This window comes from Felis catus, chromosome C2 (genome assembly GCF_018350175.1).
Source record: "Felis catus isolate Fca126 chromosome C2, F.catus_Fca126_mat1.0, whole genome shotgun sequence".
NCBI lineage: Eukaryota > Metazoa > Chordata > Mammalia > Carnivora > Felidae > Felis > Felis catus.
Window position 1 is genome coordinate 11,609,185 of NC_058376.1, and position 12,583 is coordinate 11,621,767.

Below are 12,583 nucleotides of genomic sequence, written 5' to 3' on the forward strand. Positions count from 1 at the left end.
AAATTAATGAGAAAATACCAAAGTGTCGATTTCTCCACTGGGAATTCAACTTTTTGACAGTGTTATCTTGCAAATGTCACCACTTTTTCTTTTAAAGTCCCACCTTAGAAAGCTACTTTTCAGAAGTATTCTCTGGTTAAGAAGGAGTAGAGTATTTCAGACCAGAGATTTATGTTCACCTTCTGTATCTTAAGAAATCCTATTACTGGAATATTTTATTTTACCTTTTGCTTATGTTAAGTTCCAACTTACCATATCTGTGCTAAAACAGGCTGAGGTAACCCAGATTGAAAAAAAAAGTTTCTAGCTTGATCACCTGTAAATTAAATGAAAACAGTTTCAGGAAACAAACAACAGCTGACCAGTATCTTCTTAGAGCAAAACTGCAAAGATAAGAAAGAGGCTGGCAATTCTGCAAATACTGAATTAAATATAGGATAAAAGCCAACGCCTATAAGCAGCAGTAAAATGAACCCATCAGCACTGACTTTAGAACTTAGAACTTAACACGTTAGCAGGGGTAGATTGTCCACTCTAATTAACCTGCCATTTAGTAAGACGGGAACACCTATGACAAAGCATAGGACATATGACAAAGCACATCCATTTAGGAATCCTCAAGAAACTGATGACCCCACGCTTCTACTTTTTAGGTTCTCTGCCATTCCTAATATCTGTACTTCAAACCGTCGGTACATCTGATACATTTATGGAGAAAAGTAACAATAGTTACAAGATTCACATCAGTGATTAACAATTAATAATTTAAAGATAACAGATATACACACACATAAAAACACCTCCCCAGGAAGTCTAGATCCCATTTTTTTTCTAAAGCTAACTCCTAAAGAGTAACCAAACAGAAAAGATAATAGATAAGGCAAGGTACAAAAAGAACTTTAAGGATACAGCAATGAGAGAATTCTGTCGTTGGCTTTTTTTTTTTTTTTTAATATGCAGAATCTGTTCATTTATTTACATTTCCCAAACCAGTTCAAGATCAAAATTAAACAAGCATTTTAATTTAAGGACCACAGCCCATTGCTTTATTACTTAAAGAATGTGGTACATTGATTCTCACCAATTCCCATCAGCGATATGCTCAAAACAAGTGGCTTGACATCCATTAAGGAATGCAAAGAGGCTTGAATGCATTATAGGAAATGCAACTGAAAAAATACAGGCTCAAGGCTAAGGCAAATGTCCCCTTGGCCATATGTGCCCACCTCAGCTTCGCATAATAGATTTTCCACAGGTATATGCACTGCTAATAAGTAAAAATGTAAAAATGCTGTTTCCACTTACCAGTAATAAATCCGGATATTGGCTTTAAACTATGAAACTGTTGATCGTGCTTTGCTCTTTCCTCTACAGTTATGGCCCAGATATCCAGGCTGCCTAGAACCCAAAGAAAAGACAAAGAAATTATTCAATGAGAAAAGAATAACAAAGTGCTCACACACACCATTTCCCTAGTACTTTCAGATTCTGTCACTATGTTATCAATTATTTGATCGATTAGTATCTGTTTGTCCTTGGGTGTTACGCATATAAAGTTAGAAAATTAAGAGTAAAACAGGCCAAAATAAGAAAGATACCAGCACAAATTCTTTTTTAAAAAAACTTGCCCTATAATCTTATAGTTAGCAGGACTATTTAAAGACATAAGTTAATAATCATTTATTTATATAAACTCAAGCAATGAACCAAGTGAAAACTACATTCTCAGGTGATTCAAATGCCACACGTGAACGTTACGAAAGAACCAGAGCTTCACATTTCATATCCCATGTGATTCCATGAAAATCTTTCTGGAGCGACAAAAATATTGAAATACTGGATTGTACTGATGACATACAACTCTGCAAATTTACTAAAAGTCACTGAATTGTACAGTTAAAATCGGTGAATTTTATGGTATACAAATTATACCTCAACAAAGATGTGCTTAAAAATGGGTATCCTGAAAAAAAAAAATTGCAAACCAAAGAGACTGGGCTTTGGTTCCCCTTCAGTTTCAGCTCTGAGACTGACCACATGCCCCCTCACTTCTGTCACTTCTGAGATCTTCCTCACTTTTAGTCCTAGGTCTCCTCAATGTGATCAAAATAATTTCAGATTATCTATAGACTGAAGACCTTCCAAAGTTCAGATACTTTCCAAAAAGCTGGGAACAGGCAATAAAATGTGAATGTGGCTAGCACAAATGCAAAATGTCTGAACATTGAACTTCTCCTCTCTACGGGGTCTGGTGGGGACAGTGACAGGAAGGGTGGGATTCATTCAGCCGTGGGAAACATATTTACTGACTGCCTCCTATGTGCAGGGCCCAGTGTCAGACATCAGAGACACCGTAGTAACTGAAACAGATATGATCCTTCACTCAGAGGCCTTCTAATCCTACAACTTCTACTGCCCTCTTGAAATTCATCCGTGGAATTAGAAACAAAAGGAAAAGTTGGGGTGCCTGAGTGGCCTAGCTGGTTAAGCATCCAACTCTTAAAATTTTTTTTTTTCAACGTTTATTTATTTTTGGGACAGAGAGAGACAGAGCATGAACGGGGGAGGGGCAGAGAGAGAGGGAGACACAGACTCGGAAACAGGCTCCAGGCTCTGAGCCATCAGCCCAGAGCCCGACGCGGGGCTCGAACTCACGGACCGCGAGATCGTGACCTGAGCCGAAGTCGGACGCTTAACCGACTGCGCCACCCAGGCGCCCCTAGCATCCAACTCTTGATTTCAGCTCAGGTCATGATCTCGGGGTTCATGAGATTGAGCCCTGCATCAGGCTCTGTGCTGAGCCCGGAGCCTGCTTAAGATTCTCTCTTTACCTCTCTTTCGTGCTCTAAAAAAAAAAAGAAGAAAAAAGAGAAAGAAAACACACAAAACACAAACCTGCCCAGTAATGAGGAAGAGGGACAAAATTTAAACAATAATGCTAATGGTTTTGAAAAGTTTGCATAATCTAGAATATCATAGGGACCTTTACAGATGTGATCAGAGAGGTGGTGATTTGTGCTATACTCTCTTTATGATGACTGGATTAGACAGCTGCCAAGAGTCAGCCATTAAAATGGCACCCTCTCTTTAAAAATAAATAAGTAAATAAAATTTGGCCAGTAAATAAAGCCAATATTTAACACTTTAATCATAATATTAGGAAAAATTACCTGAAACAAAATTTTTTATGCACGCTGATATGTTTCAAGCAGATAAAGTAAAACAAACAAAAATTGTCCTGCTGCAAATCCAGGCTTTAGGAAAAGTACAGAATAAATGACCCAGTCACCTCAACAAGTACAATGCAAAGAGAAAACAGTGAGGAGGCTCAGGAGACACGTGAACTGAGATCAGTGTCTGCATCCTTATTTGAACCGACAAACCAGAGCAAAAAAGGGTCTGAAGACCATCAGGAAAATTTTAACACTGACTTGATAGTTGAAGATATAAAGGAATTACTGTGAATTTTATAGGTGTGATAATGGTGTAGTTATGTCTTTAAGAGTGTTCTTATCTTTTAGAAACACTAAAATATTTGTGAATGAAATGATATGAAGCCTGAGAGTTGCTTCCAAAGAATCCAGATGAAACAACATTAAAAATATGGTCTTGGGGCGCCTGGGTGCTTCAGTCAGTTGAGCATCCAACTCTAGATTTCCGCTCAGGTCATGATCTCAGAGTTGTGAGATTGAGCCCCATGTTGGGCTCCATGCTGAATGAATGTGGAGCCTGCTTAAGATTCTCTCTCTCTCCCTCCTCTGCCCCTCTCCCCGACTTGTACTCTCTCTCTCGAAAGTAAAATAAATATATATATTTAATATATGTATATATTATATACATACACATATACAAAATATAATATATAATAAATATATATAATAAATATATATAATAAATTATATATATATATATATATATATATATATATATATGTAATCTGGAATACATTAAAAAAGGAAAATCTCGGAGAACTTACCTCCAAAAGGTGTTGGAAACTGAGCCATGGTTCTGTTACTTTTACCTTGCTAATCGACGCCTGTAATTGAAATGCAACATTTAAGTTTATGAAAACTTCACTTCTATACACTTATAAACACACTGACATGCAGTCTTTAATGATCAGAAACTGATACTAGTGCTGTTCCATATGAAAATGAAAGTTACAATTAAGGGGTTCATTCATTCATTCTCTGCAGCTTCTTAGTGCCAGCTACAATGGCGGGCACCGGGACATGTGAAGCTTTCAGTCTGGAGAGTGATACCATTCGCTCAGAACAGCCTATTATATCACTGAGGTTTTACTTGTTACTCTTTAAATGTACGCCTTTACTTAACTATCTACATATACTAGTCCATCTGCTTGATGGTTGTAACAGCAGCTTCTTTTAATGAGCACTTAGTACAAGCTGCACACTGTTCTGGGTGATTTATAGCTCTTAAAACTCTTCATCATCACAGCCCTATGATATCAGTAACACAGACAGGTATTACCATCCCCTTATTACAGATGAGGAAAATGAGAATTAGAGAGATGAAGTGATTCAAGCAATACTACACATCTGGTGACTAAGCTGGATTGGAGCAGGGATAGTGAACTCCACAGCCTGCGTTCCACCCATGAAAAACACAGTCTGCAATCACTACTGAGAGATTTTGAGAAAGGCCATAAACAATGTATCCTATGTCAATGTCTGTCCAGAATACCAATCACAAACCCAATGCTCCAAAATCCCCATCAGGTGTTATCTGTTCATGAATAGCCAAGGTGAACCTCGTCTTCTTCCCCAACTAAAATAATCCAAAATTAGTATTTGCTTTTTCAACATGGCAGAGGCATACAGTTAAAAAATGAGTACTAAATATTCATACATTAAAAAATTTAGTTACTTTTAGATATTTACAATTACAGTCCTTGTCCTAATACTCTTCAATTTCCTATTTTAATCTGTCCATGGATTTTTTTCCCCCAAATATCATATTTTTAAACTTCCAAAAGCTTTTTCTTGTTCTTAACTCTTTATTCCTAGTACTCTGTCATTTTTTTAACGGACACAACACCTTTTACTCTCCGGATTTTTTGGGTGGGAAGGAAGTATTTTGCTCTTTCATGTTCTTCTGTTTCTTACATCATATGATTCCTTTTTCTGTTTGTTGGCCGACTGTTTTGGGTCTCTGTCACTTTTGAGGCTTTCCTCATCTATCTGGTGATCCCTGGCTGCTTCCTCATATTTAAGAGTGAGGTACTAAAAAAAATCAGCATGGATGCCAGTTCTCTTGATTGATGGACTGCTGTAGATGACAGTCACATTTCACTCGGAGACCTCCAATGTCAGTACGCAGAGGTCTCTTCATTCAAGCTGCTCAGTTTTGCCAGAAAGAAGTGTATGGGAGGGTGCTGGCTTTTGGGGAGGAGTAGAAAAGGCAGGAGGAAGTGAAGGGCTATACTTCCGGATGTACACTAAGACCTACTCCCTATATTTTCAGCCCCGACCTTTACTCTTCTGGTCAGAAGCATCTCTGGTTCTAGTGCTTGACCCATCTCCCCAGGAAAAATGGGACTGAAGAAATCATGTTTGCTGGGGATGCAGAAGACATTCCAAAAGATCTGGACATAGACTTTTCAAGAACTTCCGTTTCAGCTACAAAACTGACCTCTGCCTTTGGCAGCCACCAAACACTCTGAATCCTGTCAAGACACTCCTGGGGGCTGCTGATTTGTCCCTCATCTCTGCCGCCCTTCGGTAGGCACTAGGTTGTACCTTCCTCTGAACTCGGTTACCACTCTATTCACTCGGTTTCCAAAAAATTCTTCAGATCTTTTGTTCACTATCTTCTCTACTATTATCTTCCTCCCTATGTGTTAACAACTGCTGTGCTTCCTTTGCGATCACTGCAGATGTGATGGAAGAAGAAAAGATACATGTGGTCAAGCCACCATATTTAAGTGGGGGTCTGTGGATCCCGTTTTGAGGCAGGCCACTTCTCACTGCCAGTTCCCTTTACGGCACCTGGGTGGCTCAGTAGGTTGAGCCTCCGACTCGATGTCAGCTCAGGTTGTGATCTTGCTATTGGGGATCCTGAGATCTTAGACCCTTGCTGGGCTCCACCCTGAGCGTGGAGCCTGCTTTGGCTTCTCTCTCTCCCTCTCTCTCTTGCATGCATGTGCACTCTCTCTCTCAAAATAAATAAATAAACCTTAAAAAAAAAAAAAAAGAAATTAGCTGCCATTCTCTTCTTCCACAATTTCTCGCTCAATACACTATAGAGGTGAGCTTGATGATTTTCCAAAATTTTTTAATGTTTCATCTCACTTAATCTTCATAATGCTCCTAAAATTGACAAATCACACATCTTTTTATTGAGCTTTGCAAAAGCAGTAAGCTCTCATTTTTTAAAAGCATAGTAATGCAAATATTTCATATATAGAACATGAGAAAACATTCTGTTCTGGTTTACTTCCATTCTTTACTATTTATTGCAAAATAAAGAAAAGTTACTGGTTTATCTATCTTCTTGGAACCCAGCCACTTTACCACATTTTCTTATTGGTGCTAAGGCACTCAGATGAGTCTCTCAGGTTTTCTAGATCTATATCCTCTGAGAATAAAGAATTTAAGCTTGCATTATTTGCCCAAACCAGTAAAGCTACGCTATGTAATAGGTGGAAAGGCAGGAATTTTGATACTGCCCCTGGCTTTCATGGTGATGGTTTTGGTGTTTAATAAGTATTGATATTTCATAACCAATGAAATAGGTTATAAATAGTTATATCTGCTATTGTGTTTTGGTAAATAGCTTTTGCCATGTTTAGGCAATTAAATAAGTTATAAATAGTTATATCTGCTATTGTGTTTTGGTAAATAGCTTTTGCCATGTTTAGGCAGTTAAATAAGTTATAAATAGTTATATCTGCTATTGTGTTTTGGTAAATAGCTTTTGCCATGTTTAGGCAGTTAAATAAGTTATAAATAGTTATATCTGCTATTGTGTTTTGGTAAATAGCTTTTGCCATGTTTAGGCAGTTTTCTATCATTTTTATTTGACTTAAACTTTCATTAGAAAAGCCTGCTAATTTTTTTCAGAGGCTTTTTTAGAGTATTTAATAAGATGACCATGTATTTCTTTTTTAATTAGCATACTAAATTATAGTGATATATTTCCTAACACAAATTATCCTAGAATTTATGTAATAAACCCAACTCAGATATGCATGTTACTCTTACTACATAACTAGGTCCAATTTGTCACATTTTCTTTAGAATTTTTGCTTAAGGAAACATTATACACAATTCTATGCAACAGAGAATCTAGAGACAATGGTTAGATTTCTACTTCACTGTAATTTCCAAACTGATCTTTTAAAAGGACATAATACTTTAAGAGAGCATAGAACTAACTTGAAATGTAAAGGTATAACATGAAAAAGGTCCCAAGAAAAAATAATTTTAGGGGTGAGTTTGAATTAACCTTCAAGAAACAAATAATTCCTTTTACTAAAACAATTCCACAGGTTATGAAATTAGCATAACCAATACTAAACTATGGTAACAAAAGTAGTGACCATTTTCACCTAGATATAATTATACGCCTTACTTTAAGTGTTTCACAGCTATTTTGAGAGTCACAGAGTATAACAACTCCTATGGTCCAAAGTATCTATGTATATTTTTAAAATTTTTTTTTAAGTTTATTTATTTTTGATAGAGTTCAGTGAGCAGGGGAGAAGCAGAGAGAGAGAGAGGGAGATGGGAGGATCTGAAGCAGGCTCTGTGTTGACAGCAGCGAGCCCCATGTGGGGCTCAAACTCACAAACCATGAGATCATGACCCGAGCCGAAGGTGAATGCTCAACTGACTGAGCCACCCAGGTGCCCCAAAGTATATTTTAATGATCAGTGGCTCCTTGCAAAGAGTATTTGCTGAAATAAAAAAAAAAAAAAACTTTAAAAAGAAAAAAAAGTAGGGCATCTGGGTGGCTTGGTTGGTTAAGCATTCGACTCTTGATTCCAGCTCAGGACATGATTCTCACCTTAGTGAGACTGAGCCCTGCATCAGGCTCTGCACTAAGCATGAAGCCTGCTTAAGATTCTCTCCCTGCTCCTCCCCTGCTCATGCACTCCCTCCGTGTCTCTCTCTCTCTCTCAAAACTAAGTATGTGCTGTTTACTGTCCCTCCTAGAATTCAGGAAATCATCCCCCACTTCCTCCCTCTGCCCCGCTCTGTGAACCTCTTCCCCAAAAGCCTTCACTTCATTATTAGCAGCGTCAGACAAAATTTATCTTCTGGCCCTTCTAACTACCCTGTCTGCTTCCTCGTCATCTTAAATCCGTAAGTAACAATGGAAAGGGTTGCAACCTCAGCCTGCGCCCTACACTTGCAAACTAAAGCCTTTCTGTCTCTTCCCTCCCCAATCCAAGCCTTGTTCCTTGACTGTCACTCAACTTAAGCCAGGTCCTGGTAAGGAATGCACCTAATAAAAACTAAATCGCTTTGAGGTGTGAAGAAGATGTACCTTCCAGACTTATTACTAACACAAACATCCAAATGCTGGTTTAAGGATGACGCTGGAATATTCCCACACACACTTCTTTTAGCCACAGGCACTTCAAATGCTATTTACAGTGAGGTTCTCCTCAGCTCCTGGGGAACCCCAGACAAAGTAGTAACACGCAATGAAGCAACCAGATCGAACCTTCCAATCCCACCTCGTTTTCAGTTCTATGCCACACAGGCAGATCAGGGTGATTACATCTTGGTTCAAACTGTTGTTCCTACTTTTACATATATTTGTCATACGTATTACAATAATTTGAAAAAAGAAAATAATTTTTTAAAAATACCGCAAGATTTCTAAGTGCCACAAACCAGATTTCTAGTTTGGCTACAGTGGTATAAGCCCACTAGAACCTCTATCCCACTTAAAACTAAAAACTGGGCAGGGGCGCCTGGGTGGCTCAGTTAAGTGTCCAACTCTTGGTTTTGGCTCAGGTCATGATCTCACAGTTCATGGGTTCGAGCCCCGTGTCGGGCTCCGTGCTGACATTGATGGTGTGGAGCCTGCCTGGGATTCTCTCTCTCCCCCTCTCTCTCTGCTCCTCCCCTGCTCTTTCTCTCTCAAAAATATATAAACTTAAAAAAAAAAAAAAACACTTTTAAAAACTGGGCAAAAGTTTTAAAAAACAAATACCTAAGGACAATAAGAAGTAAAGAAAAGTAGGCAGATTTCAGAAGACAGTCAGAAGTCCCCCCAACTTTTGTTCACTTTTCTCTAGCAGCTCTGCCCCGAGAGTTGGCCCAGTCATGGAGTTATGCAGTGAGGCAGAGGAGCAAAAGGTAAAACTCTGGTAGAAACCCAGTCTGGCCAAAGGAACTAATAAAAAAGGCCTCTGTGGACAGGAGAGTGTGAGGATCCCTTAATTCTGTAAATGAATTCCCACAAGACTCAGGCTCACCTCTGAGCTGCAGGACGGAACAAAAGTAGCACAGCAAAAGAATTGAAAACTGACCTAACAATGGGACCTCTGTGAGCAGGCAGCAGCAGGCAGAACTTGTACTTGGAACCTAATCAGGAAGAAGACCTGCTACAACCAACACCAGCACTGTGCAGAGGGTCACCGCAGCACCCGGAACCTGACATGAAATTCACAATCTCCACGAGGTAATCCAAACTTACTGGACATACATGCAACTAGGAAAATCTTGCAAATTCTCAAAGAAAGGAAAGACTATAATAAACAGATCCCAGATCCCAAATGATAGAGACTGAAATTATCACAAAGACTTTAGAGGAGCTATTATCACCTGTGTTCCATGAGGTAAAAGTAAACACAAATGAAATGACTTGAAATACACAAGATCAGCAGAGAAGAAAAAATTAGTTGAAAAAGAAGCAAATGGAAATTTTAGAGAGAAACTTAGATCTTCAAGAATAAAGGAACAGAAACAGAAATGATAAATATATGGATAAATATATAAAATTATATTTTTCCTATAAAACTCCTGAAGATATGTAGAGTGCTGAAAGCAAATATTGTCACACTGTGCAGTAGGGCTATCAACATGTATAAATGTAATAATACATAGGACAACCTTAACATAAAAGTCTGTTGGGTAAGAGTAAGGGACTTAGATGGCTGCAAACCTTCTACATTTTATTTCAAGTAATAAAATGTTACCTGTAAGCAGACTATGAAAGTTAAATATATTTAATCCCTAGAGTGACTACTTAGAAAAATAAAAACACAAACACACCAAAGAAATATAGCCAGAAAGGCAATAGACAAATGAAAATAGAACGCTAAAAATTACTCAATTCAAAAAAGTCAGGAAAAGAAGAACAGAAGAACAAAAAACAGGATAAACAAAACAAATAATAAAATAGCAGATGTAATTTTAAAATACCAATGACTACATTAAATGTTAATGGTCTAAACACCAAAGAAGAGAATGGGGGGGGGGGAGCAATGTAAACGACAAATAGAAGGAAGGGAATAATAAAGATACTAGCAGATATAAAAGAAATTTTTGAAAAGACCTACAATAGAGAAAATTAATGAAACCAAAATCTGGTTCCTGGGGGGAGGGAGGGACAAATCCTTACTGACACTGATTACAAGAGAGGGAGAACACAAATCAGATCAGAAATGAACTAAGGGTCTTTACCATCAATCCTACAAACATTAAAAGAATAAGAAATACTAAAAACAACTTTATGCCAACAATGTGACAATGTGGATGAACAAATTTCTTGGAAAAAACTTACTAAAATTGATACAAGGAGAAACAGAGTATCCAAATATTACTATACTTATTAAAGGAACTGATTTTATTTTTTCTTCCCAAAAAAGAAAACTGCATTCTCAAATGGTTTCACTGGTGAATTCTATCAAACATTCAAGGAAAAGAAAATACATAAACGTTGCAAACTTTTTCAAACAATAGAGGGATCAGTGCCCAACTCATGTTTTTGAAGCCATCATAATGCTAACACCTGACAGATATTATCCCCCAAAATTACATATTAAGATCCTAAAGAATACAGATGCCAAAATCCTTCACAATAAAAGCTTCATCTTAATAATACATAAAAAGGTTAATGAAACGTGACCAAATAGGGTTTATCACAGAAATGCAAGATTTGCTTACCATTTGATAATCAGTTAATGTAATTTACTGCATTAAATGAATAAAGCAAAACAAACAAACAAAAAAACCCCAATATGATCATTTCAGTAAATGTGGGGAAAAAAAGCTTTTCACAAAAAATCAACACCCAATAATGATTAACACTCCCAGAAAATTAGAATTAATAGGAAACTTCCACAGATACAGGGCATCTATGAAAACCTATAGCTAATATAGTTAATGGTTTAAGACTGAATTTCTCCCCATGAAAATAGGAAGGCAGGGATATCTGCTTTTACCACTCCTATTCAACATTGTTCTGAAGGTTCTAGCCACTGAAATAAGGTAAGAAAAACAGAAAAATAATAGCCATAAAGATTGGAAAAGAATAAAATGAAACTCCCTACTTGCAGAAAACTCCAAGGAAGCTACTAAATACGGTAATAAGTGAATTTACCAGATTCTTACTTTGCAAAGTGACTTAGCAAAATTACAGGATAAAAGGTTAAGTTAATAACATTCTAAAAATCAACTGATTTCTCATATACTAGAAGCAAATAATTGGAAAGTGAAATTAGACAAACAATCCCATTTACAGCAGTGCCAAAAAATGTATAAGTGCTAGGTATAAATTTAACAAAAGACATCAGGGGTGCCTGGCTGGCTCAGTTGGTAGAGGATGGTACTCTTGATCTCAGGGTCATGAGTTCAAGCCCCCCTTTAGGGCATTGAGCTTACTTAAAAAACAAAACAAACCAAACAAAAGACATCCAAGGCCTCTACACTGAACACACTACAAAATATTAGGGGGAAAAATTAAAGAAGACCTACATAAATGGAGACATATACTAAGTTCCTGGATTAGAAGATTTAATATTGTTAAAGTTGCAGTTCTCTCCAAATGGATCTGTATATTCAATGCATTTCCAATCAAACTGCAGCAGGCTTTTTAGTAGAAACTAACAAGCTAATATTAAATTTACATGGAAATGCAAAGGACCTAGAATAACCAGAGCAGTTTTAAAAAATAACAAAATTAGAGTACTTATCCTACCTGATTTCAAGATTTACTATGAAGCAACAGTAATCAAGACCTTTGGAATTGGTGCAAAGAGAGACATACCAGATCAATGGAACAGAAAACAAGAGTTCAGAAACAGATTTACATGTTTGGTGAATTCATTTTTAGTAAAGTAACAAAGGCACCACTGGAGGGAAAAAAAAAAGACTTTTCCACAAATAAACAAACAAACAAACAAACAAACAAACAGTGTATCAACTGGATATTCATATAGAAAAAAATAAAAAGAACATTGACCCTAACTTCATGTTATACACAAAAATTAACTCAAACGGAGCGAAATTAAAAAATTTAAATTTGGACTAATTTAAAACCATATAGTTTAACATTAAAATTCTAAAAGATGGGAGAATACCTTCATGACCCTTGACTAGACAAT

At 37.1% G+C, this 12,583-nt stretch overlaps 1 protein-coding gene and 1 long non-coding RNA gene across 9 annotated transcripts in view; one reads left to right on the top strand and one right to left on the bottom strand.

Annotated features, from left to right (window-relative positions):
* ITSN1 (intersectin 1) overlaps positions 1 to 12,583 on the bottom strand; it is a 220,478-nt gene that overhangs the window by 148,263 nt on the left and 59,632 nt on the right. For all 7 annotated transcript variants that reach the window (XM_023238780.2, XM_023238781.2, XM_023238779.2 and 4 more), the window contains exons 2-4: positions 3,977 to 4,036; positions 1,306 to 1,398; positions 253 to 316 (exon numbers count right to left, since the gene is read on the bottom strand). In XM_023238780.2, coding sequence (XP_023094548.1) covers positions 253 to 316; positions 1,306 to 1,398; positions 3,977 to 4,004 — 185 coding nt within the window. In that variant the 5' untranslated portion in view covers positions 4,005 to 4,036. The remainder of the gene's footprint in view (positions 1 to 252; positions 317 to 1,305; positions 1,399 to 3,976; positions 4,037 to 12,583) is intronic.
* The window catches only part of LOC102899759, a 55,668-nt gene continuing 52,623 nt past the window's right edge, over positions 9,539 to 12,583 (top strand). For both annotated transcript variants that reach the window (XR_006584833.1, XR_002735795.2), the window contains exon 1: positions 9,539 to 9,657. This is a non-coding gene — a long non-coding RNA (uncharacterized LOC102899759). The remainder of the gene's footprint in view (positions 9,658 to 12,583) is intronic.